General features: G+C 40.7%; 1 protein-coding gene across 5 annotated transcripts in view; it reads right to left on the bottom strand.

Annotated features, from left to right (window-relative positions):
• Window positions 1-21,818, bottom strand: part of ATP2B1 (ATPase plasma membrane Ca2+ transporting 1) — a 133,404-nt gene that overhangs the window by 8,082 nt on the left and 103,504 nt on the right. For 2 of the 5 annotated variants that reach the window (XM_019960336.2, XM_019960334.2), the window contains exons 16-21: window positions 8,256-8,447; window positions 7,805-8,018; window positions 7,164-7,375; window positions 5,640-5,747; window positions 3,542-3,724; window positions 3,040-3,153 (exon numbers count right to left, since the gene is read on the bottom strand). In XM_019960336.2, the coding sequence (XP_019815895.1) occupies window positions 3,040-3,153; window positions 3,542-3,724; window positions 5,640-5,747; window positions 7,164-7,375; window positions 7,805-8,018; window positions 8,256-8,447 (1,023 nt within the window). Of the gene's footprint in view, window positions 1-3,001; window positions 3,154-3,541; window positions 3,725-5,639; window positions 5,748-7,163; window positions 7,376-7,804; window positions 8,019-8,255; window positions 8,448-21,818 lie in introns of all 5 variants that reach the window. The other 3 variants (XM_070788935.1, XM_070788937.1, XM_070788936.1) reach the window with 3 other exon arrangements.

Genomic DNA, 21,818 nt, shown 5'->3' on the forward strand with positions numbered 1-21,818 from the left:
GACACGTCATTCAAACTCTAAGTCAGCTTTCACACCTGTCAAATGGGGATGGTTCCTATTCTGCCTGCTGTGCAACACTGTCAAAAATAACAAATGAAAATTACTTAAGCAAACAGTGAACAGGCAGACTCTTGAGTGAACAGTCTTTTTTTTTTTAAACAGCATTGTTTTCTCCCTTAATTTATCCTCTCCCCAGTTTCCCAATGGACGTGAGCTTGAGCCAACTCTGGAAGATGGTGAAGGACAGGGAAGCCTGGTGTGCTGCAGTCTGTAGGGTTGCAAAGAGTTGGACACAAGGGAGCGACTGAACAACAACGTTTCCCAAGATTCCTCTTTAGTCTCTCACTGGCTAAAGATCGAATGGAAAAGATAAGTCACTGCCCAAATCAGGTATCTCAACTGAGTTGGAGGGTACGGATGAGGGGTGGGTGTGTTTATATCTTTAATGTTTCCAATATACTGAGAATCCACCATGGAATCAACAAGCTAATTCAGAGTAAGGATGATAAAGGTTATAAGACTTCTGGAGAGTTTACTAAAATGCAACAATCTGTTATATTTCTTTACACTAATAACTATGTGAAAGGGAAATTAAGAAAACAAATCTCATTTACAATTGCATTAAAAATAATAAAGTATCTAGGAATAAATTTAACCAAGGAAGTGAAAGACCTGTATACTGAAAACTACAAGACATTAATAAAAGAAACTGAAGATGACACAAATAAATGAAAAGATACTCCATTTTCATAGGCTGGAAGGATTAATAGTGTTAAAATGTGCATGCTACCCAAAGCAATACAGATTCAATGTAATCCCGAGCAAAATTCCAATGGCATTTTTCACAGAAATAGAACAAAAAATCCTAAAATTTGTATGGAATCACAAAAGACCCTGAATAGCCAAGGCAATCTTGAGAAATAAAAACAAAGCCAGAGGCATTACACTCCCTGATTTCAACTGCATTACAAAGATACAGTAATTAAAACAGTATGATATTGGCATGAGTTTGTATACAAATGGAGATACAGATCAGTGGACAAGAACAGAGACCCCAGAAATAAACCCATGCATAGGCGATCAATTAATCTACAACAAAGGAATCAAGAATATACAATGGGGAAAGTCAGTCTCTTCAATAGATGGTGTTAGGAAAGTGGGACAATCACATGCAAAAGAACGACACTGGACCAATATCTTACATCACACACAAAAATGCACTCAGAATTATAACGACTTTAACATGAGACATGGAAACCATAAAGCTCCTAGAAAAAACATAGATGCTAAGCTTCTTGACATAGGTTTTGATGACGAATTTTTGAATCTGACACCAAAAGCATAAAAGGAAAAATAAACAAGTGGGATTACATCAATCTGAAAAGTTTCTACGCATCAATGAAAACCATGACCAAAATGAAAAGGCAACATTTTGTTCTCATAAAATGTGAGAGAATATTTGCAAATCTATGTATATGATATGGGGCGAATATTCAAAATATATATATATTTCAAAATCTATACAAATCAATAACAAAACCCCAAAATATGGTCAAAAGATCTGAACAGCCATTTTCCCAAAAAATATATACAAATGGCCAAGTGGTACATGAAAAGATGCTCAATATCGCTAATCATCACAGAAATGCAAGTCAAAATCACAACGAGGTATTACTTCACATCTGTTAGGATGAAATGGAAACAACCAAAGTGTTCTCTGATGAATGAATGGATAAACAAAGTATGGTGGACACACACATGAATAGTATTTAACCATAAAAAAGAAGGGATTCTGGACATTTGTGATAACACAGATGAACCCTGAGAGTATTATTATCCTAAATGAAATAAATCAGACAGAGAAAGACACATATCGTATGGTTTCTCTTACATGTATATGTGACATATTAAACGCCCCCCCCCCCCACCCCCCCCCCCCCCCCCCCCCCCCCCGCCAAAACCAAGCTCACAGATATTAAAAAAACAAATGGTTGCTGCAAGAGGTGGGAGGTGGGCAGTGGTGGGAGAGCTGAGTAAACTTAAAAAAAAAAAAAAATTAGGTAAAAAAAATTTTTAGTGCATTTTCCCTACTTTGGAAAACTCAATAGAATATCTTATCTAGGAAGCAATTTTAAATTGATTGTATAAATGAAAAAAAAAAAAAAAAAACCTCACATAAATACCAAAGAACTTAGAAGCTTCTACAGGGTTTCCACTTCAAAACAAAACAAAATAAATAAAAAATTCACAGCAAGCCCACAAAGTCTAGGCTAAGGAGGCAAGTGAGTGAAGTGAAGTCACTCAGTCATGTCCGACTCCTTGCGACCCCATGGACTGTAGCCTACCACACTGCTCTGTCTATGGGATTTTCCAGGCAAGAGTACTGGAGTGGGTTGCCATTTCCTTCTCCAGAGGATCTTGCCGACCCAGGGATCAAATCTGGGTCTCCCACATTGGAGGCAGATACTTTACCGTCTGAGCCACCAGGGAAGTCTAAGAAGGCAAACACCTGCGTATATGCTCAGAACTTTTCTTCAGGGTACCAACTTACTTTCTAAACTGATCAAGATACAAGTCAAGGCACTATGTTCATTTTCAGCTTTAAAAACACAATTTCTTGGTTCTGTTAGATCAGTTTCAAATCACATGCTTTTGGGAATCATGCAGAATGGAATATGTTTAAAGGCATATACTCAAAAATTTATAGTCGTTTCACAAATTCTAAGCTACAGTTTTATTCCCCGTATTAACTACCAGAGTTAGCGTAGAGACAAAGATTTCATGTCTGATCTTTGGTTGCAATTGTTCCACCTGTTATCTAGCCCTCTAAGAAATAAAACGACAACAAGGACAACACTTTGAGGTCTCAATCCACTTTACGAAAAGAAAGCTTTATGAAAAGCCTGAACAATGAATTCAAACATTAAGGAGAAAATGAGAAACGTTAGGTGTGTGAAGTAGGAGATGTTAATTTCATGCACTTAGGAACACACACTCACACCCCACAGTAGTAGAAGCAGTAGAAGAGGAAAACACTACATGTGTAGGGGTAGAAATATTTGTTACATCATGATGCTGGCTGGCGATGGAGGGTTGCCGCCTTAGTGCCCCCTGAATGGAACTTCCACTCTGGAAAGCATTCACTACATCCATCTGCAAGGAATCAGAGATTGTGACAGCTTGCTCAGCAAGAGAGAGAGAGAACAAGAGAAAGGACCATTCCATCTATCAACATATAAAAAGTAAAGAAAAAGGCACTTTTTACAGAGCAGATAAATAGGCAAGAGGAGCATTTGGAGATGAAGGGGGTGGAAAAAAAGCTAGGAGAAAAGGAGCTTAGGGGCATACGGACACATTCTTTCGTGGTCAGTTAAAACTTGCACTCATTCCAAGCACCAGTACTATTTTTCAAAAGAGTAAGTTCTGTGGGTTGGGGAGGCTAGAAAGGAAGCAAAGGAGCACATTCAAACCTCCTCCCCAGCTCCAAAGGCCCTTGGCTCCCACTCCCATTGTCTCTCCTACCTCTCCACCAGGCCCATACCTGTGTCTGGATTCTGTTCAGACCTCTAAACCACAAGATCTGGCCACGCCGCAACTCCCGCTCAGCGTGATCAATCTCTTCCACATCCTCCGCTAACTCCTCCTCGGGTATTTCCTCCTTCTGTGTGCCATGACCAGCTTCTTTGAGGAATTTTAAACGGCTAGTTGGAATTGTTGAAATAAGCTACAACACAGGGGAGAGAACTTAGAAACAAACCATATCAAAATACAATGAAACTGATCAACTTCAATACAGAAAAGGAATGAAAAGCTGCACTCAAGAGCCAACTAGCTTTACCAATGAAGCAATGAAATCTTGTCCATCATAGGCCTTCTTTCTCAGAACAAAAAACATTCTTCTGTTAGCTACACAAAAGATTTAAGTTTGAAGGGCAAAAGTTTCCCTGAATGAAAATAACCTGATTACATTTGCAAATTTTATTTAAGACATTCAAGACCATGAATTATCCAACCATGCTTTGATATACATATATATATATACACACTTACTTAAACTCATATTAATATTTATTTCAAATAAAATGAAAATCAATCTTATAGGATGCAAAAGAAGTTTACATTTCATTAGCGCGTTAAGAATTCAATGAAGAAAAAACACACTAAAGTTCAGAAAACCTTCGAGGCTACACTGAAAGTACATTTATTCAATGTATTTATTTTCATAAAGTATAACTATTTAAAATTGGATTAACACTGATTGAGAATGACACCAAACAGGAACAAATGCCCCAGAAGACATAAAAGATAGAACAATAACAATATGTATTAACTTGTAAGTGTTAACAGCCATTTCTTAAGGAAGTTAGGAGAAACAGGCATGCAGTGAGTATCAGAACTGCTCCGAGAACTTCTAGTTCAACCACCTCATTTTAGAGACGAAACAGGTTCAGAGACACAGAAAGTGACTTGTTCATGGAGTGACTAAGACCCTAGGTTTCCTGACTTAACACATCAGTGCTTTCTACCATGGCACCTAAAAATCAATAGACAATGTCAACCAAAGACAGCTACTAGTGCCTATTAGGCATGTTCACTATATTCAATTTCCTCTTCTTGAAAATAGCCAGATGTCGGGGGAGGCTGGGGGGTTTGGCTTTGCCTGTGAGGGAACATTATAAAGTAACTAGAACAGTTAAAGAAAAATGTGGACCTAGTACAGATCCTACTTAAAAGAAGATTTCTGTTAAAAAAGGTCTTTACAATGAGTAAGAAGAGAAAGCTCAGACCCTAGAAACAAAAGAAAAAGATAAAAAGCACGTAAAGATTGGGTTAAGGTTAAGTACAATCTGAATATTTAGTCTGACTTGCAAAATAACCATAAATTAGTTCACATCAACTACACACTGTAACATGTGCTAACCTGCATTTATGAAAATGTTAGTAGATTCTCTTATCAGTTTTCTAGTGATGGTAATAGACTTAAAATGAACACACACTGTTATCACTTATCTTTTAAGAAACAATGACATACATCTGCAAGTCAGCTACCCATCGTGAAGACAAAGGACATCTCATTTTTGAGGCAGTGTATTTTATATGTACACTGTTAAAGTCATTCAATTCAAATCATCTAAAATGTCATTTTGTGGCCTATTTTTCCAGACACCAGGAGTTTTATGGAAACATTCGTCATATCAACTGAAACTCGAGATTTTTTTAATGCTACATTTTTATGAAATTATATAACAGAATGATAAAAAGGCTAAAGCATATAATATTTTTATTAAAATATTAATTCTGAAAATGCAAAGCAGGTCATAGAGCAAAAGATACAGATATTAGCATTCTGACCAGTTATAAATGTATCATTTTAGTAACAGTTGTAAAACTTGTTCTAAAAAACAAGTTAAAAGACTATGTAAGAAATTAGTGTTATTGCATAGGCATAATCATAATTAATACCAAGTGACATACTAGAGCAAATATTATATTAAAAAGAATCTCTGAATGTTCTTTCTTGACCCAGAATGAAAACTACTTAGAATCAAGTTATAGAATTGATTAAAGAGCATACACACTAGAAATTAAAAAAAAAAAATCACTTTAGGTTTGAACAAAAAGTGATGAGATTTTTTTACCTGGCCCCAGAGTAACGTTCCCATTCCTAGGAATATTGACCATAGCCACTGTTCTATTGAAAGTTCTGAACAACTGAAAGGTTTTCCACCAAACTGCACAATTATTATCTGGAGGAATAATCAAGAATAAATTTATTTAGTGAAGTTGCTGACTTACACTCTGACCCATGCTCCTTATATCTCATTGTGGACTTGTAATGAACAAACAAAATAGCTGATCCAGACATGCTTTGAGTAGCACAAAGGCACTGAAGAATGACCTTACTTCCATCAGTTGTCCTGGGCATATCAGTCTATGCCAGCAACTAAGTGTTATCAGACTTGCTTGGTAGAGAGACAAGAAGTTATGTTTTTGCAATCCTCATATATTAAAAACAGATAAAATAAACCTAACTTTGATAGTAAGTAGGAACTAACATTTTAGTGTATCAAGAACAATGATTTCTTTTAAATAAAATACTTCCAGAAACTATACAACAACTAAGCAAACAACAGTTCCTCTCAAGTTGACAGAAAAACTGAAAGCTAAAACAGAAACAGTCTGCAGAGAAATAATTAAGTTGAGAGTTTTGGGTTTCAGAATCCACAGTGCCCAAGGCATAGAATGAATAAATGCTTCAAAATTCTTAGATCTTCATTTTGAAACTAGCACCGTCACTGTCTGATTCTATCCTTGAAAGCTCACTTTTTAAATCTTACTGTGTTTACTGACCTGATGTGATCACGCACCACTCACCCACCTGCTCTGATTGCAGATTCTGCTATTAACAGTCGTTTGCGTAGAAGAGTACCACAGAATCCAAGGTGGTATAAAACATATGTATAATACACAATTACATAAAATTTACCATACATAAAGTGATGCTTAGTTTGCCCTTATTATGGTCTTTATAAAAAATGGCAAAATTCGGTCCTTTCTATTCCTTCTCAACCTCACTGTTCATACCCCATCCTCCACTTCTCTTCTGCTTTGTTTTGACAATATTACAAAATATAAAACTGGCATATAACCAACTCAGGATGCAGTCATTTAGAATCATGTGGATTTTAAAATACTTATTTCAAAACCTATTATTACTTAATAATGAACTCAACTGTAGAAATACAACTGCTATTAATTGCTAGAAGCAATTAAGGGATCACTCTAGGTAGACTAAGAAGTGGTTAGCTGTAAGACTGGCCTTAAATAAGATCAACATTGTAACAGTTTTCATAAAAGCAATGTAGAATAAATAATGAGAAACAGTGAGCGTGAGCAAACACTGCTGTGAGCAGTGTCACAGCCACAGAAGCAGTAGTGCAACTGAAGGAGTCCTAGTTTAATATACTCATTCACATGGAGAACTTCAGGACGGGGCAGATTTTCACTTGAGTTGTGATATTTAAAATTCTTCTTTGATGTCATCAAGGCCATACACAGAAGGCCCACACATTGAGGTCAAGTAATTTCTGGAATAAGCCACCTGCTTACCTAAGATCTCCACATAATAATCATATTTGAAACTCTCTTTTACAATTACCCACCTGTACCACAAAAGTGCCTAAAACAATTGTGCAGAAGATGGCATTATTAAAGATTCCTTCAAACACATTTCTTTCACCGTGAATTTTCCGTGCATTTATTTCGTTGAAAAGTTGCATCAGTACAAAGGTATTAAAAACAATAGTATAATGTTCCGATGGAGGAGCATGCAAAGGAGCGTTTCTTCCGCTATCAATATCAAAAAACTTTTCTCCTGAAAGAATGAAAAATTATTGCTTTGTAATTATCATACAAAATAACTGAACATTTTAAGGAAGCATGCAATAAAACCTAGCCAGACCGTTCTTTGCTCTCAAATAGCAGCACAGAAAGAATCGTGAGGGACCTGGGATCCTCCAGTATCACTCTCTTATTTTATATGGAAGGAGACTGAAGCCCCCCTGAACTGTGGTGACATGTTCAAGATCACATCTAAGTTAGTGGTAGGGCCAAGGATAAGAAATCAGGACTCTACTTCCCACTACTATCACACTGCCTCTCAAAATGTACTAAGCATCCACTGACAGAAGAAATTAAAGATCAATGGGGAGCCAGAAAGAAAAATAACATACATTCTTGAAAAATCTGCAATATAAGCTCAGAACCAAAACAACCGAAGCTTTACTGGGCGTTGAATTCTTACCGGCAAACAAGAGTGTGAAGACTACGACAAGCTGATAGAATGCATGACCCAAAATATTCTTCATCATTGTGCGTGAGATGAGAGGCTTATTTCTACCATACGGTTTCCGAAGCAAGAGAGATTCAGTGGGGGGTTCGGTCGCCAGAGCCAGGGAAGCAAGTGTGTCCATGATGAGATTTACCCATAGCATCTGCACAGCCTTAAGTGGCGAGTCCTAGAAAAGACAGGTTTCTTAATAGACACTCACAACTTTCCAGGGATTCAGCAATTCGCAGGAAGCCACTTCTATTTAAAAACTTAAAGTACAGGAGTTAAAAATTACATTTCTATATTAATTAACCTAAAATGCTAAGCTTGAACTTATTTAAATACTTAAATATTTAAAAAAGGCAGGTTCTATACATTTGTGCTCTAAAATAAGCAAGTTTTAATAAACAAATTGTCAACCTACCTGAGTAATACAGGCACCCGTGAAAGCAACAATCACAGCTACTACATTAACGGTAAGCTGGAACTGAAGGAATTTTGAGATGCTGTCATAGACATTTCGTCCCCACATAACTGCTTTAACAATGCTTGTAAAATTGTCATCCGTGAGAATAATATCAGATGCTTCTTTAGCTACATCAGTTCCAGCGATACCCTATTAAAGAAAATTTCTGTGAATTAGACTGAATGTTTAAAACACAACTTTTAAATATTTGAAAGGATAATATGTATTTTACAAATAAAAATTTACTATTATACTTAATAATTATTGACTTATATTTACTGTAAAAGGGGGTAATATAGTTAAGTCTAAGATACTATCTCCCAGAAAGACATTCATCTCAGTAGAAATTGAAAATAATAAATGAGACATTTATAATAAAGTTCAACTTGGGTTAAAAAAAGGAGAGAGAGAAATGGACACAGGTACTACCCCAAGTTCCTTCCAAAAGTCACATAAAAGATTTTTTTTAATTAAAAAATAAAAACTCACAAAGGCTAAAAGTTAGTGGGAAAAGAGATACATCGTAAGAGGTTGGAAAGCAGATAACTAAATAGTTAAGAAACTCACAGACCCAGAAAGCTGAACCCTAAACCAACAGTAGGGAGAGCAGAGTAGCAGCCTTTTTGCACCCCAGGACTCTTCTAAGTAAGGCTCAGGACTTGCAGCACGGGATGAAGAGGTGAAGGCATGAATAAAAACAGGAGAAATTCTTACGTTTACTGAAGACACTGAAGAAGTACTTAGAAGGTCCGCACTAAAATAACAGGGTCTCTCAACAGGGGAACGGGATGGATGAATAAGTTGTGGATTAATAAAAATGAGTGAACCACAGCTCTATGCAACCATGCAGATGAATTTCACAATAATAATGCATAAAGGAAGATGGACTCAAAAATAACATGTAACATATAATCCTAATGTACAAAGTATAAAAACAGACAAAGGGAATCTTCAGAATACTGGTTATCTCTGTGGAGAGACATAGCAGTAATTAGAAGAGAGTGTGGGTGAGGAATATGTGAATACAGAACATATTTCTTGCCTTGCACAGAACAGGTCTGTTGACTTGGGGTAATCCATTCAGTGCATACTTATGACAGAGAAACTTTTCTGTATGTGTTACATTTTAATAACAAAATTAAAAGAAAAGGCAACTGGGGCCCCAGAGGCCCTCCCTAAGTCACACAACTGGGCACTTTGCTACTCCCTGGCCTGGCAGGAGACTGCCTGCTAACTGACCAAAGAGGGTCCAACGGCAAACTCCAGACTCAAGGGTACCATGCACTGCTGAGTACAGTACTCTTCTTCTCCTGCTTGTTTCCCAGAAACCGAGAGTGCCCTGTAGGCAGCAGATATGAAAACTCCTTCCTGAAAATCTGATCATCCTAGGAGATGAGACCGAAAGATACTGAAAATTCACGGCACCCTAAGAAAGTGAAATGGCCAAGCCAGATCACTTTACTGGGAAGCTTCTGGTTGATAAGGCGTATGTAGAGGCCTCAGGCTCTCCAGCTTCCTACTGGTAAAAATATGCAGCAACAACCAATCATCACTTTGACATGTGATGAAAGCACTAACCTGAAAGACACAGACTAAATTAAAGGGAGATAGAGATATAGACTCTACAGAGAGACAAAAGCTGATTAAAAACAAAAAAAATCCGGGTTTCCCAGGTGGTGTTAGTGGTAAAGAACTCACCAGTCAACGGAGACATAAAAAAAAAAAAATCAAATCCTTAGAATGACAAAAGGCCCAGCAATGAAACAAGAACTCAGAGATCCAAAAACAACTTTTGGAAATTAAATATATGATTACAGATATGAAAATACAACAGAAGCTGAGGAAATACTCCTGCACTCCTGCAAGATGATAAAAGTATGGCAGATAGGAAAAAAAAAAAAAAAAGACAAAATAAGGCAAGCCCACGAGGTTAAAAAATCAGGGGGACAAATCCACAAAGAATAAGCAGTGGAGAAGAAATAAGATGAGTATAAGAAAATTTCACAAAATTGAAGACAATGAGTTTTCACAGAAAAAAGTTGCCCTGAGACAAAACATCATGCCATTTCAAAGGAATGAGAACAAAGGAAAGACTTACATACCACCAAAATGGAAAGAAAAACAAAAGGAGGTTCAAAATTCAAAATGATACGTAATAACAATGAAGGTACAAATCCAAAATTCTGAGTGAAGTGCTTTTCGATCTAGATTTTTATACCAAGCAGGATGAAGCATCAAGGAGGAGTCTTTGAAGAAAGAGAGATTTCACTCATAAAAGTTACGAAAAAGTTTAACTTTCATGAATCCTTTTTCTCAGGAATCTGTTGGAGATGGCTTTACTATATGAGAGAGTAAACCAAAAAAGATGATGCCATCACACAACTTCATAAATCAACTACACTTCAATAAAAATTGTTTTAAAAACAAAATTACATCAAATCTAAGAAATTCAAATGCAACATAATACAGGGGTAAAGGAAATTCTTAGGTATGGAGAAAGAAGAGACAGCTGTGCAGCAGGCTGAGCCAACAGTTCAGATTAAAGCATGTCAAAAGATCTGGGAGAGGTACTTGTTAGAAGGCAGAATGGTAAAACTGCCTGACACCTCTGAAATAATGAAAGGAGAAGATGCTGATGAATTAGTGTTAAGAACATTAAAAAAAAAAAGAAAATAACAAATAAATAAAGATTAAAAGGTGAATTGAAAAAGAAAATGTACAGTGAATACAAAAAGTCATGCAAGGAAGTAATAGTAATTATCAGCGACCACATGGCTCAGCTTGGAATAGCATTTCCAATCACTATAACCAATCACAATAAGGATGGTATACTGACTGATCTCTAACTCTGATGGAAGAAGACAGGATAGAAAGTGTGCATGAAAGCTTATAAATGTCTCTGTGTGTGCCTATCAAAGTGCTAAATCCTTACCTCCCTAAATGAAAAGTCATCAACAGATGCTTTTTATTAAACAAATTTAAAAAATCCTTGTTATTGTGCTATTTAGATACATGGAGGCAAACAACTAAGGAAAAGAAACAGCGAAAATAGTTGCTTTTCTTTAGTCAAAAAATGAGCTGTAAGAAATGATATGTGGTAGGGGATATATATATATATAGGGGATCAAGTCTTATACAACTGTCTGACTTTTTAAAAGCTATGTAATATTGTTTTGATAAACACAAAAACAAAGTCCAAATCAAGCTTTTCTTGAAATAGTTCATGAAGGAGCAATCTTAATTTAAAATTTTGGTTTCTAGCTCCTAATCTGAATATTTTACTTTTCATGTGCAACATATTTAACACATCTAAACCCAACACATTTCCCTGCCTCTAATCATTCTCCATCTTTAGCAAATGCAAATCTCACACTCCCCAGTTCAAAATCTTTTGAAATTTAAAAAGCAACTTTAAGATGTTAATTGGTGTCCAAATAAAAACTAGTTCCATTGTGAAACAAGCTTGGGAAACTTTCTATCAAAAAGAGTTTAAAACAGCTTTTTTATGAGCTTCTTAAAGCTGTATGCTGGGGTTTTCCAGGTGGCTCAGTGGTAAAGAACCTGCCTGACAATGTAGGATACCTGGGTTCAGTCCCTAGGTTGGGAATATTCCCTGGAGAGGGTTGCCAATATCAAGAATACTACTGGCAACCCACTTCAGTATTGTTGTCTGGAGAATCCCATGGACAGAGGAGCCTGGCAGGCTACAGTCCATAGGGCTGCGAAGAGTCATCAGACATCAGAAGTCTGCTTGGGAACTGCTGATCTACAGGATAAAAGAACAAACTGCTCAGCTTCATAGTCAAGGCCCTTCTGATCCTCACATCTAGTACCCATCAACACCACACCCTCTTCTAGGGAAGTCAGGCTACTTGTAATTCTTGGGAGTCTCTTGGCAGTACTTTTCTCCCTTCCTCAGTTCGAATGTCACCTCTTTCAGAAAACCTCTCTTAGCCTCTAGAGGCAGAGTCTAGGACTTCTTCCTGGAGGCACTCCCTGGGCTGTGTGTACTCCTTCATTGTTGCCACTGTGCTTCATTGATTTACTCCCTTATGTGCTGAACCTTTAGGAGGCAGCAACTACTCACCTCTGGACCAGAATACTGGAAACAGCTTCTTAATGTTTGGAGAAGAAACAAATGTTTATTAACCCAAAGTTTGAAAGTATTTTAAATTAAGATATTTTAACTACCTTAGGGAAGATTTTATTACTACAGATGCATACCTGGTTTCAGAAATATTAATACATCATGGCATTAGATAGTTAGACTAGAAAACAGGAGCCCAAAATGGCGGTGGCTAAAAGGAAGGGAAAAGCCCTCGAAAATAGAAGAGAAGAAGGTCAAAGGAAGGTCCGAGGACCAGAGTGAGGACTTCAGGTAGAATAATCAGCACTCCTGGCTAAGCCCAATTTGCATAGGGCAGGCCCAGGGGAGAAAAAACATATAAAAAGAGGAGCCAAAGGGCTAGCTCTCGCTTCCCTCCCCCCCGACCCCTGCACACTGGGGCGCTCTTCTCTTCAAGTCTTTGGCTCGACCTGCCCTCACACCTTGAAGACGGATTTTCCTGCTATTATGTAAATAAAATAGAGCTGTAACACTGACTTGTCTAACAGCTATAACACGGTCTGTTTGAGACCTGAGAGCTATAACACGGTCTGTCTAAGACCCAAGAGCTGTGACACGCCGAGGGGGGCTTTAATGTCCGTCACTCCAAATCTTTGTTGTGACAAGACAGAATCGAGGAGCGGACACTCGCCTGACATCTATGGTGCCATGACTCGGATTTAACCTGGCTGAAACAACCACGGAGTGGGCCCTGCAAGGAGGAAGCCAAGCACAGCAGGAGCCCAACTCAGTGAAAGCTCCCGTGGTAGAAGCGGAACGTGAAGAAAACCCAGAGCAAGGGAACTGACAAGAGGCCCATCGTGCTGGAAACCAGGACAGTGAAAAACGAACCCAGCAGAAAGCTCAGGCGTCTCCGTCTCAGATTCCATAAGACCTCCGGTTAAGGCAGGAGATCCTCGCTCCTATGGCTCGAGGGACATGCCTAACAAAATCTTAATTTCTTGACAATCTCTCGTTTCTCATCTTCTTGAACCCCCGCAAACAGGCGGGAGGCACTGGGTGCAATTGAGGGACTCTGGAGAGGCTACTCCTCAGCATGTCCCAAAGGCACTATCTGCTGAGCCCCAGTAGCTGTTACCCAAGCCGGTGGGGGTTCTTCTGTCCTTACTCTTCTCTGTGCCAAGGATAAGGCCAATGAAAACTGTGAGCACAGGTCAGGAATTTAGCAGGCTTTCTGGCAGGCTACGAAGGGGATCCCTTGGCACGTTTTTCCCACTGCTTTTTCCTCTTGTCCTTCAGCTCTCTCTCTCCTGGGACTCAAGCCCGGCCAAAACCCATGAAGCTCAGGCTCTGTCTCATTGCAAAAATTCATTGAGAGACAAAGCGAGAAGTAAGAGGTGGATCTGTTAGGATTCAGAGAGAAGCCATTCTTCAGGGTGTGGGCCATTGCCGAGGACAAGGGCTGGGGCCATGGAATGCAGCCTGGCTAGGTTTTGCTGTCGGGGTGAACTCATATGCTAATGAGTGGGAGGATCATCCCAATCGTTGGGGAACCACCCACCCCTCCCTCTTTTGGCAGTGCCTTAGAGCTGTCCTGCCACCTCTGGGTGTGTCTTTTGGCTTACAGATTGGGGATTAAGGTTTACTTGAATTTAACTTCATGGGAAATAGATGGGGAAACAGTGGAAACAGTGTCAGACTTTATTTTTCTGGGCTCCAAAATCACTGCAGATGGTGACTGCAGCCATGAAATGAAAAGATGCTTACTCCTTGGAAGGAAAGTTATGACCAACCTAGATAGCATATTCAAAAGCAGAGACATTACTTTGCCAACAAAGGTCCGTCTAGTCAAGGCTATGGTTTTTCCAGTGGTCATGTACGGATGTGAGAGTTGGACTGTGAAGAAGGCTGAGTGCCAAAGAATTGATGCTTTTGAACTGTGGTGTTCGAGTAGACTCTTGAGAGTCCCTTGGACTGCAAGGAGATCCAACCAGTCCATTTTGAAGGAGATCAGCCCTGGGATTTCTTTGGAGGGAATGATGCTGAAGCTGAAACTCCAGTACTTTGGCCACCTCATGTGAAGAGTTGACTCATTGGAAAAGACTCTGAAGCTGGGAGGGATTGGGGACAGGAGAAGGGGACGACAGGATGAGATGGCTGGATGGCATCACCGACTTGATGGACCTGAGTTTGAGTGAACTCTGGGAATTGGTTATGGACAGGGAGACCTGGTGTGCTGTGATTCATGGGGTCGCAAAGAGTCGGACACGAATGAGCTACTGAACTGAACTGAATTTAACCTGTCATGTTGGACCCAACTGATTTTAATTGGTTTACGTTATGCCTTTGTGCTATGTCATTCTTTCAAAGGTTGTGCTCTGCCCCCTTCCCTCCTGTTTCACGCTCCTTTCCTCAGCCCCATCCGGGCCCACAATGTTGCCTCTACAATCTTCTGGAGGGACAACCAGAAAATAGCTGGCCTTGGGAAGGAAATACTATATAATATCCAACCCCTTAATCCTACTCAGCACTGGTCACGCTGGAGATTTTGGGGATGCCCAACTCCAGTCCGGGGGTCCCAGGAGGTCAACCTGCCTTGACCTGCCTAGGGATCTATCTGGTCCTCGAAACCTGCTCGGGGATCTGCCAGTCCCAGGGATCCCAGGAGGTCGTCACGCCTTGACCTGCCCAGGGACCTAATTCTCAGGAGGCCATCATGCCTCGACCTGCCCAGGGATTCGATCTCTAGGAGGCTGTCATGCCTCAGCCTGCCTGGGGATCTGCACCCTGACCTGGGAACATTTGGCTCTCGGGTTCCAACAGTACTGGGTAGGATAAGCTTCAGAAAGACTCACCCCTAAGGAAGTCCACCTATGGAAATTGAAGGAGGACTATTAGTTTTTTCTTTTCCTTTTCCTCCCTGTCATGACTGTCTTTCAGATGGGAAATAACCAATCCACTTCCCGGCAGATGCCCTTGAGATGCATCCTTGATAAAGAGAAGCTGTTCAATCCTCTAACTCTGAGTAGGAGTCGCTTAAAATTCTTTCGTGCCACTGCATGGCCACAGTATCCACTGGGGGATGAGGAACACTGGCCTGAGGATGGGAGTTTAAATTACAGTACCATCCTGCAGCTAGAATTATTCTGCAAAAGACAAGGAAAATGGACAGAGATCCCCTATGTCCAAATCTTCTCCCGATTAAGAGATATGAAGGTCAAAAAAAAAAAAAAAGAGAGAGATATGAAGGAACTCTGTCTTAAGTATAGAATTGTTGTATGCCCTAAAAGTGAGCCCACTAGGCAAATGGTGTTAGGCACAGGCAACCAAGAAAAGGAACCAACCCGCACCGCCCCCTGCCACCCGCCCATGAAGGCTCAGCTCCCACAGCTCCCGAGTTGTCTGGTGCTCCTTCCTTGTATCCAAACGTGCCCCCATATCCGGGAGCACCCCCTCCACAAAAGCCAGCTCAAGTATGTCCCTTAGTTGAAAATGGAGGAGAATTCGGACCAACTCGGGTCCATAAGCCCTTCTCCCTCTTAGAACTAAGACAAATCAAACAAGACCTGGGAAGCTATACAGATGACCCAGGCAAATATATAGATACATTCCAACACATTACCTTGGCCTTTGACTTGACGTGGAAGGACATCATGGTCATATTTAGTCAAACTTTATCTGACCCTGAGCATCCTAGGGTCTTAAAGGAAGGTATGCAACGGGGCTTCTGAAGTCAAGCGATAAATACCCAGTAGGAGAAACTGCAGTCCCCCCCTCTGATCCTAACTGGAGTTACAATGACACTGAGCACATCTGGGAAAGGGATCATTTTCTAATCTGTGTGAAGACAGGACTGAAAGCAGCCCAACAAAAGTAATCAGCTATGCCCGGGTCTCAGCAATAACTCAGGAGCCCAATGAGAACCCCATTCCCTTTCTGGAGAGACTAGAAGAGGCCCTCCAAAAGTTTACCAATCTGGACTTAAGACTCTTATGAGGACAGGTGATTTTAAAGGACAAATTCCTGTCCCAGTGTGCATCAGGTATCAGAATTATGTTACAACAGCTACAGCAGCAGGACCCTGTTGCCTCTTTAGATGAGATGGTCCAGACAGCCACCAATACCTTTTATAACAGAGAACAGGAAAAGGAGGCCAAGGCCCAGGAGAGGGAGAGAAGCAAAGACACAAGGCATGCCCAGATGCTGGCTGCCCTCCAGAGAAGCCCTACGGCACACCTGAGTCCTTGAAGGACAAGGCACGAGGCAAATGCCTAATCTGTAGACAGGCGGGGCATTGGGCCAAAGAGTGTCCGAACCGTGACAAGTCTCCTAGAACAGCTTGCCACAAATGCCATCAACTGGGACATTGGGCAGCACTCTGCCCAAGGGACCCGAGAGCCTCAAGGTCAAGCACCAAGCCTACCCTCACGATGGTTCAAAAGGACTGAAGTGGCCCGCTCCAGCCAGCCCGCCTGTCACAGATAACCATCACGGGGATGGAGCCAAGAGTGCAACTGGATGTGGCAGGCAGGTCCGAGAATTTCTTGGTTAACACAGGGGCTACCTACTCTGTCTTGATCTCCTACTCCGGAGCCTTCTCCTCCCAAACCTGTACCATTCTGGGTGTTACAGGAAAGGCAACTACTAAAAGATTCACCCCAGCACTTCTTTGTTGCTGGGATGGACAAATATTTTCCCACCAGTTTCTGGTGGTCCCTGAGTTCTTACTCCTTTAATGGGAAGACATACTGCCCTGGTGGCTCAGATGGTAAAGTGTCTGTCTACAATGCGGGAGACCCGGGTTCAATCCCTGGTTTGGGAAGATCTCCTGCTGAAGGAAATGGCAATCCACTCCAGTACTATTGCCTGGAAAATCCCATGGACAGAGGAGCCTGGTAGGCTACAGTCCATGGGATCGCAAAGAGTCACACGACTGAGTGACTTCACTTTCACTTTCATACTCACTAACCTGGGGACCACCCTTGTGATGGGAAGCTTTTCAGCACTTACAGCACTACAGCTCCTGGTTACTACTGAAGAACCCATTACACCTTCTTCAATAGAGAAGGACCAAAAACCAGGGGAAGACAAAATTAACCCCCAGGGGTGGGATCAGGGGATTCCTGGACGAGCCCACCAAGCTGAAGCGGTCATCATTGTCCTCCGAGATCCCACTCGGTTTCCTAACCAGAAACAGTATCCCCTCAGAAGAGAGGCTCGGGAGGGACTACTATTAATTTACTTTAATAAGTAAATTCCTTGCTTGTGGGCTATTGGTCCCCACCAGTTCACCATGTAACACCCCAATCTTCTCAGTAAAGAAAAAGGACGGAACCTGGTGAATGGTTCAAGATCTCCGGATCATAAATGAAGCTGTAGTCCCCGCCTCCATCCCATAGTACCCAATCCCTATGTAATCTTGGGAGAAATCCCACCCAGGGCCAAGTGGTTTATAGTCTTGGATCTCAAAGATGCATTTTTTTGCATACCACTGGCTAAAGAATCCCGATATCTTTTTGCCTTTGAGTGCGAGGCCCCAGGAGAAAAACACCAACAGATGACTTGGGCAGTATTACCTCAGGGGTTTAGAGATAGCCCCCACCTGTTTGGACAGGCCCTTAGCCGGGATCTCCTAGATCTGGACCTGGGACCTAATGGGAAAATATTACAATACGTAGATGACCTACTAATCTGCTCTCCAGATGAGAAAGTGCCCAACAACATGCAATTCAGGTTCTAAACTTTTTGGCAGAAAGGGGATATAAAGTCTCCCGTGCTAAGGCAGAGATGGTTGAGACAAAAGTCACTTACCTGGGAGTTCAGATTACACACGGGTCTAGGAGGCTGTCCTCTGATCGGGTACAAGGAATCCTCCAGTTGCCCTCCCCCACGACTCGAAAACAATTGCGAGCTTTCCTGGAGCTAACTGAGTATTGTAGAATCTGGATACCCAACTACGGTCTAATTGCCCAGCCCTTATATGAAAGCTTAAAGGGACGAGATGATTCAATCCCACTGATGTGGGGAACTCCTCAAAAGAAGGCAGGCCTTAACTCAGGCACCTGCCTTGAGGTTGCCAGACTCAGAAAAAGCATTCCAACTTTATGTCCGTGAAAGAGAGGGAGCAGCCTTGGGAGTGTTAACTCAAAGGTTGGGATCTGAGCCCCAGCCTGCAGCTTCCTTATCCAAAAGGCTTGATCCAACCGCCCGAGGCTGGCCCCCCTGCCTTTGAAATCTTGCAGCTATTGCAATCATGATAGAAGATGCTTTAAAATTCTCCTTTGGGGGCAAACTAACTATTTTTACCAGCCACCAAGTAAAACAACTCCTAAATGGGAGAGGCCATTTATGGATGTCTGATCAAAGAATCCTCAGATATCAGGTAATGCTGATGGAAAATCCAGGCCTCACTTTATCCCCCTGTGAGGTTCTTAACCCAGCCACCCTCCTGCTTGCCCCGAGGGCTCTCTCCCCTTTCACTCTTGTCTAGAAACCTTGGACCACTGGACAAAATCCCGAGAGGGATTGTCAGAAGATCCTCTGACCAATCCTGAGGAAATCTGGTACACTGATGGAAGCAGCTTTGTGTTAGATGGAAAAAGAAGAGCCGGGTATGCAGTAGTCTCCAATTTTAAGACCACAGACGCTAAGCCTCTGCCACCAGGTCAACAAGCTACAACATGCAGTGCCAGTTCAACAAAGATATAAAACTACGGCCGACCATGGAAAATATCCCTCACCCTTAGATGGACCCTGCTATGAGGACTCTGAGGCCTAAGACTAGCAAGAGGGGCAGGCCCAATACTCCTCGCCATCCCAGTTCAGCAGGAAGTAGCCAGAAAGACCTTGATGCCCCTATTCCCAAAGAATTGGGCCTCCCATCTCTTGAGGGGAGACTGTTAAGTAGTTAGAATAGAAAACAGAAGTCCAAAATGGCGGTGGCTAAAAGACAAGAAAGGGAAAAGCCCCCAAAAATAGAAAAAAGGAAGGTCAAAGGAAGTCTGAGGACTGGGGTGAGGACTTCAGGTAGAACAAACAGCACTCCTGGCTGGCCCAATTTGCATAGGGCTGGCCCAGGGGGAGGGAAAGACATATAAAAAGAGGAGCCAAAGGGCTCGCTCTCTCTCTTTCCCACGCGCTGGGGTGCTCTTCTCTTCGCATCTTTGGCTTGACATGCCCTCATGCCTCGAAGATGGATTTTCCTGCTATTATCTAAATAAAAGAGAGCTGTAACACTGAGCTGTAACACTGATTTGTCTAAGAGCTATAACACAGTCTGTTCAATACCTAAGAGCTATAACATGGTCTGTCTAAGGTCTGAGAGCTGCGACACGCTGAGGGGGGCTTTAATGTCTGTCACCCCAAATCTTTGTTGTGACGAGACAGAACCGAGGAGCATACACTCGCCTGACAATGGCATTCAGGCTTTGACGACAGAAATATCTGTAGATGTGTGGTTAACTGAATTTGGTAAGAATGCATGGATGCTAAGTTGCTTTAGTTGTGTCTGACTCTTTGTGACCCCAAGGACTGTAGCCCATCAGGCTCCTCTGTCCAAGGGATTTTCCAGGCAAGAATACTGGAGTGGGTTGCCATGCCCTCCTCCAGGGGATGGTCTCAACCTAGGGATCGAACCCGTTGTCTCCTGCATTGGCTGGTGGGTTCTTTACCACTAGTGCCACCTGGGAAGCCCCTCGATAAGAACAATGCAATATAATTTTACAAATGATATAATCATATTTTAAACACAGCATGGAGACTTGCCATCTAAAGGAATTCTAAAAGGAGTGGCTAACTAGGGGAAAATGCCAGGTCTCTTTGCAAGCTAATAATGTACTCATGTTAGAGCCCCTTTATTTTATTGTTGTAAATTTTAATGTTGAATTTGCTAAACATACATAGACACAGACACAGAGAAAGAGAGAGAGAAAAAGGGAAAGAGAAAAAAGGAGAGAAAGAGAATAGAGTGTTTTAAAATACTATTTGTCTGAAATATAAGAGACAGGTTTAGAAAGATCTAATCGATAGCAATTTTCCGTGGGTCTCTAATAAAATCCCAAGATAAATAATTTTGTCAGTTTTAAAATATGAAATTGAAAAAGTGAACAAATACACAAAGTAAATTCAAGCTTGAGCAAGAATGTTTTCAAGCCCAAGCCACTAAGTACTTACTCTTTCTCCGTACAAAAAAAAAATCTAAAATAAATTTAGACTTTTTTTTTCGACATGCTACCTTTAAAAAAACAGGTGGTAAAATGGGCTTAAAACTTTCACAGCTTAAAAATCAAATAAGACTAGCGGCTGTATTGTGCTTTTGTTTGAAATACTATATTTACCTGCCTTTATTTAAAGCCCTTAGCATCTGCCTTAAACACTTAAGTTTTAGGAAGAAAGTTTCTTTGTTTTTAAATTTTAAAATGCATTGTACATAAATACATTCCTGGTCAGCTGTCCAGATGAGAGCAGAAGTAAGGATCCTGCTAAATGCTCAAGAGCAATGATTCTGTGTTTCCAAAGTGAACCTGTTTTGCTTACAGGCAAAGCAACGGCCCTGAAATATTCCTTATCCTCTTAGCTACTTTTCTCCACTCTTCAGAGGTTCACACCAACGTACTGCTTACCATAATGAGTTTGGGACAAGGCAGGGTGGGAAACTCTGGGTTCACAGCTACTGGTTGAGGGTACTTTACCCGTATCATTTCCTTCTTCCATCTCCCTAACTTCTGCTGAAAGGCAGCCACCATGGTGATGGTTTTGCTAAACCCTTATTTTAGCAGCGAAACATCAGGGGGATAAATTATGCAAACAAACACTGGTACACATAAATATTCTCTTATCTGAAACACCTGGGGCTTGACTGTATTTCAGAATTCAAAGCCTGATTATACTCTAGAAGCACATACCTTCTATCACAAATTCTCCCAGACAGGGTTAGCATCCCATAACACACATTAATATTTCTAGTTCTACAATGACTATGAATGTTCATATTAAGTGTGATAAATAACATCCTCACATCATCCAGAATATATATTTTTGCAATAAATGTGTGTGCTGCAAATTTAGGGGGAAAAATTCAGTTTTGTATTTTTGTATTTGAGAACTGTGATTATGGACTTGTATATTCCAAAAGTTAAATAAATCAAATTCAAATTAGATAAAATACTTAAATTTTCTATGTCATGGTAAGTACAAAGATTCATTCCAACACTGAAACATTAGGATTGGATTCAAAGATTCAACAGTCTAATTTTAATCATTAAACATTTATGTAGCATGTGTATTTCATGATATCTATTTTATAGTAAACACTTCATCAGTACTATGGCTACAGTATAAAGACAATAATGAAAGGCTGAAATTTCCTTGCACTTTTTAAATAATCAAATATAAATTGAGAACTTGGGTAGGGTGAAGCAGATTGTTTTCAATCAAACAAGATTAGATCTATTATA

This window comes from Bos indicus, chromosome 5, assembly GCF_029378745.1.
Source record: "Bos indicus isolate NIAB-ARS_2022 breed Sahiwal x Tharparkar chromosome 5, NIAB-ARS_B.indTharparkar_mat_pri_1.0, whole genome shotgun sequence".
In the NCBI taxonomy this organism is placed as follows: domain Eukaryota; kingdom Metazoa; phylum Chordata; class Mammalia; order Artiodactyla; family Bovidae; genus Bos; species Bos indicus.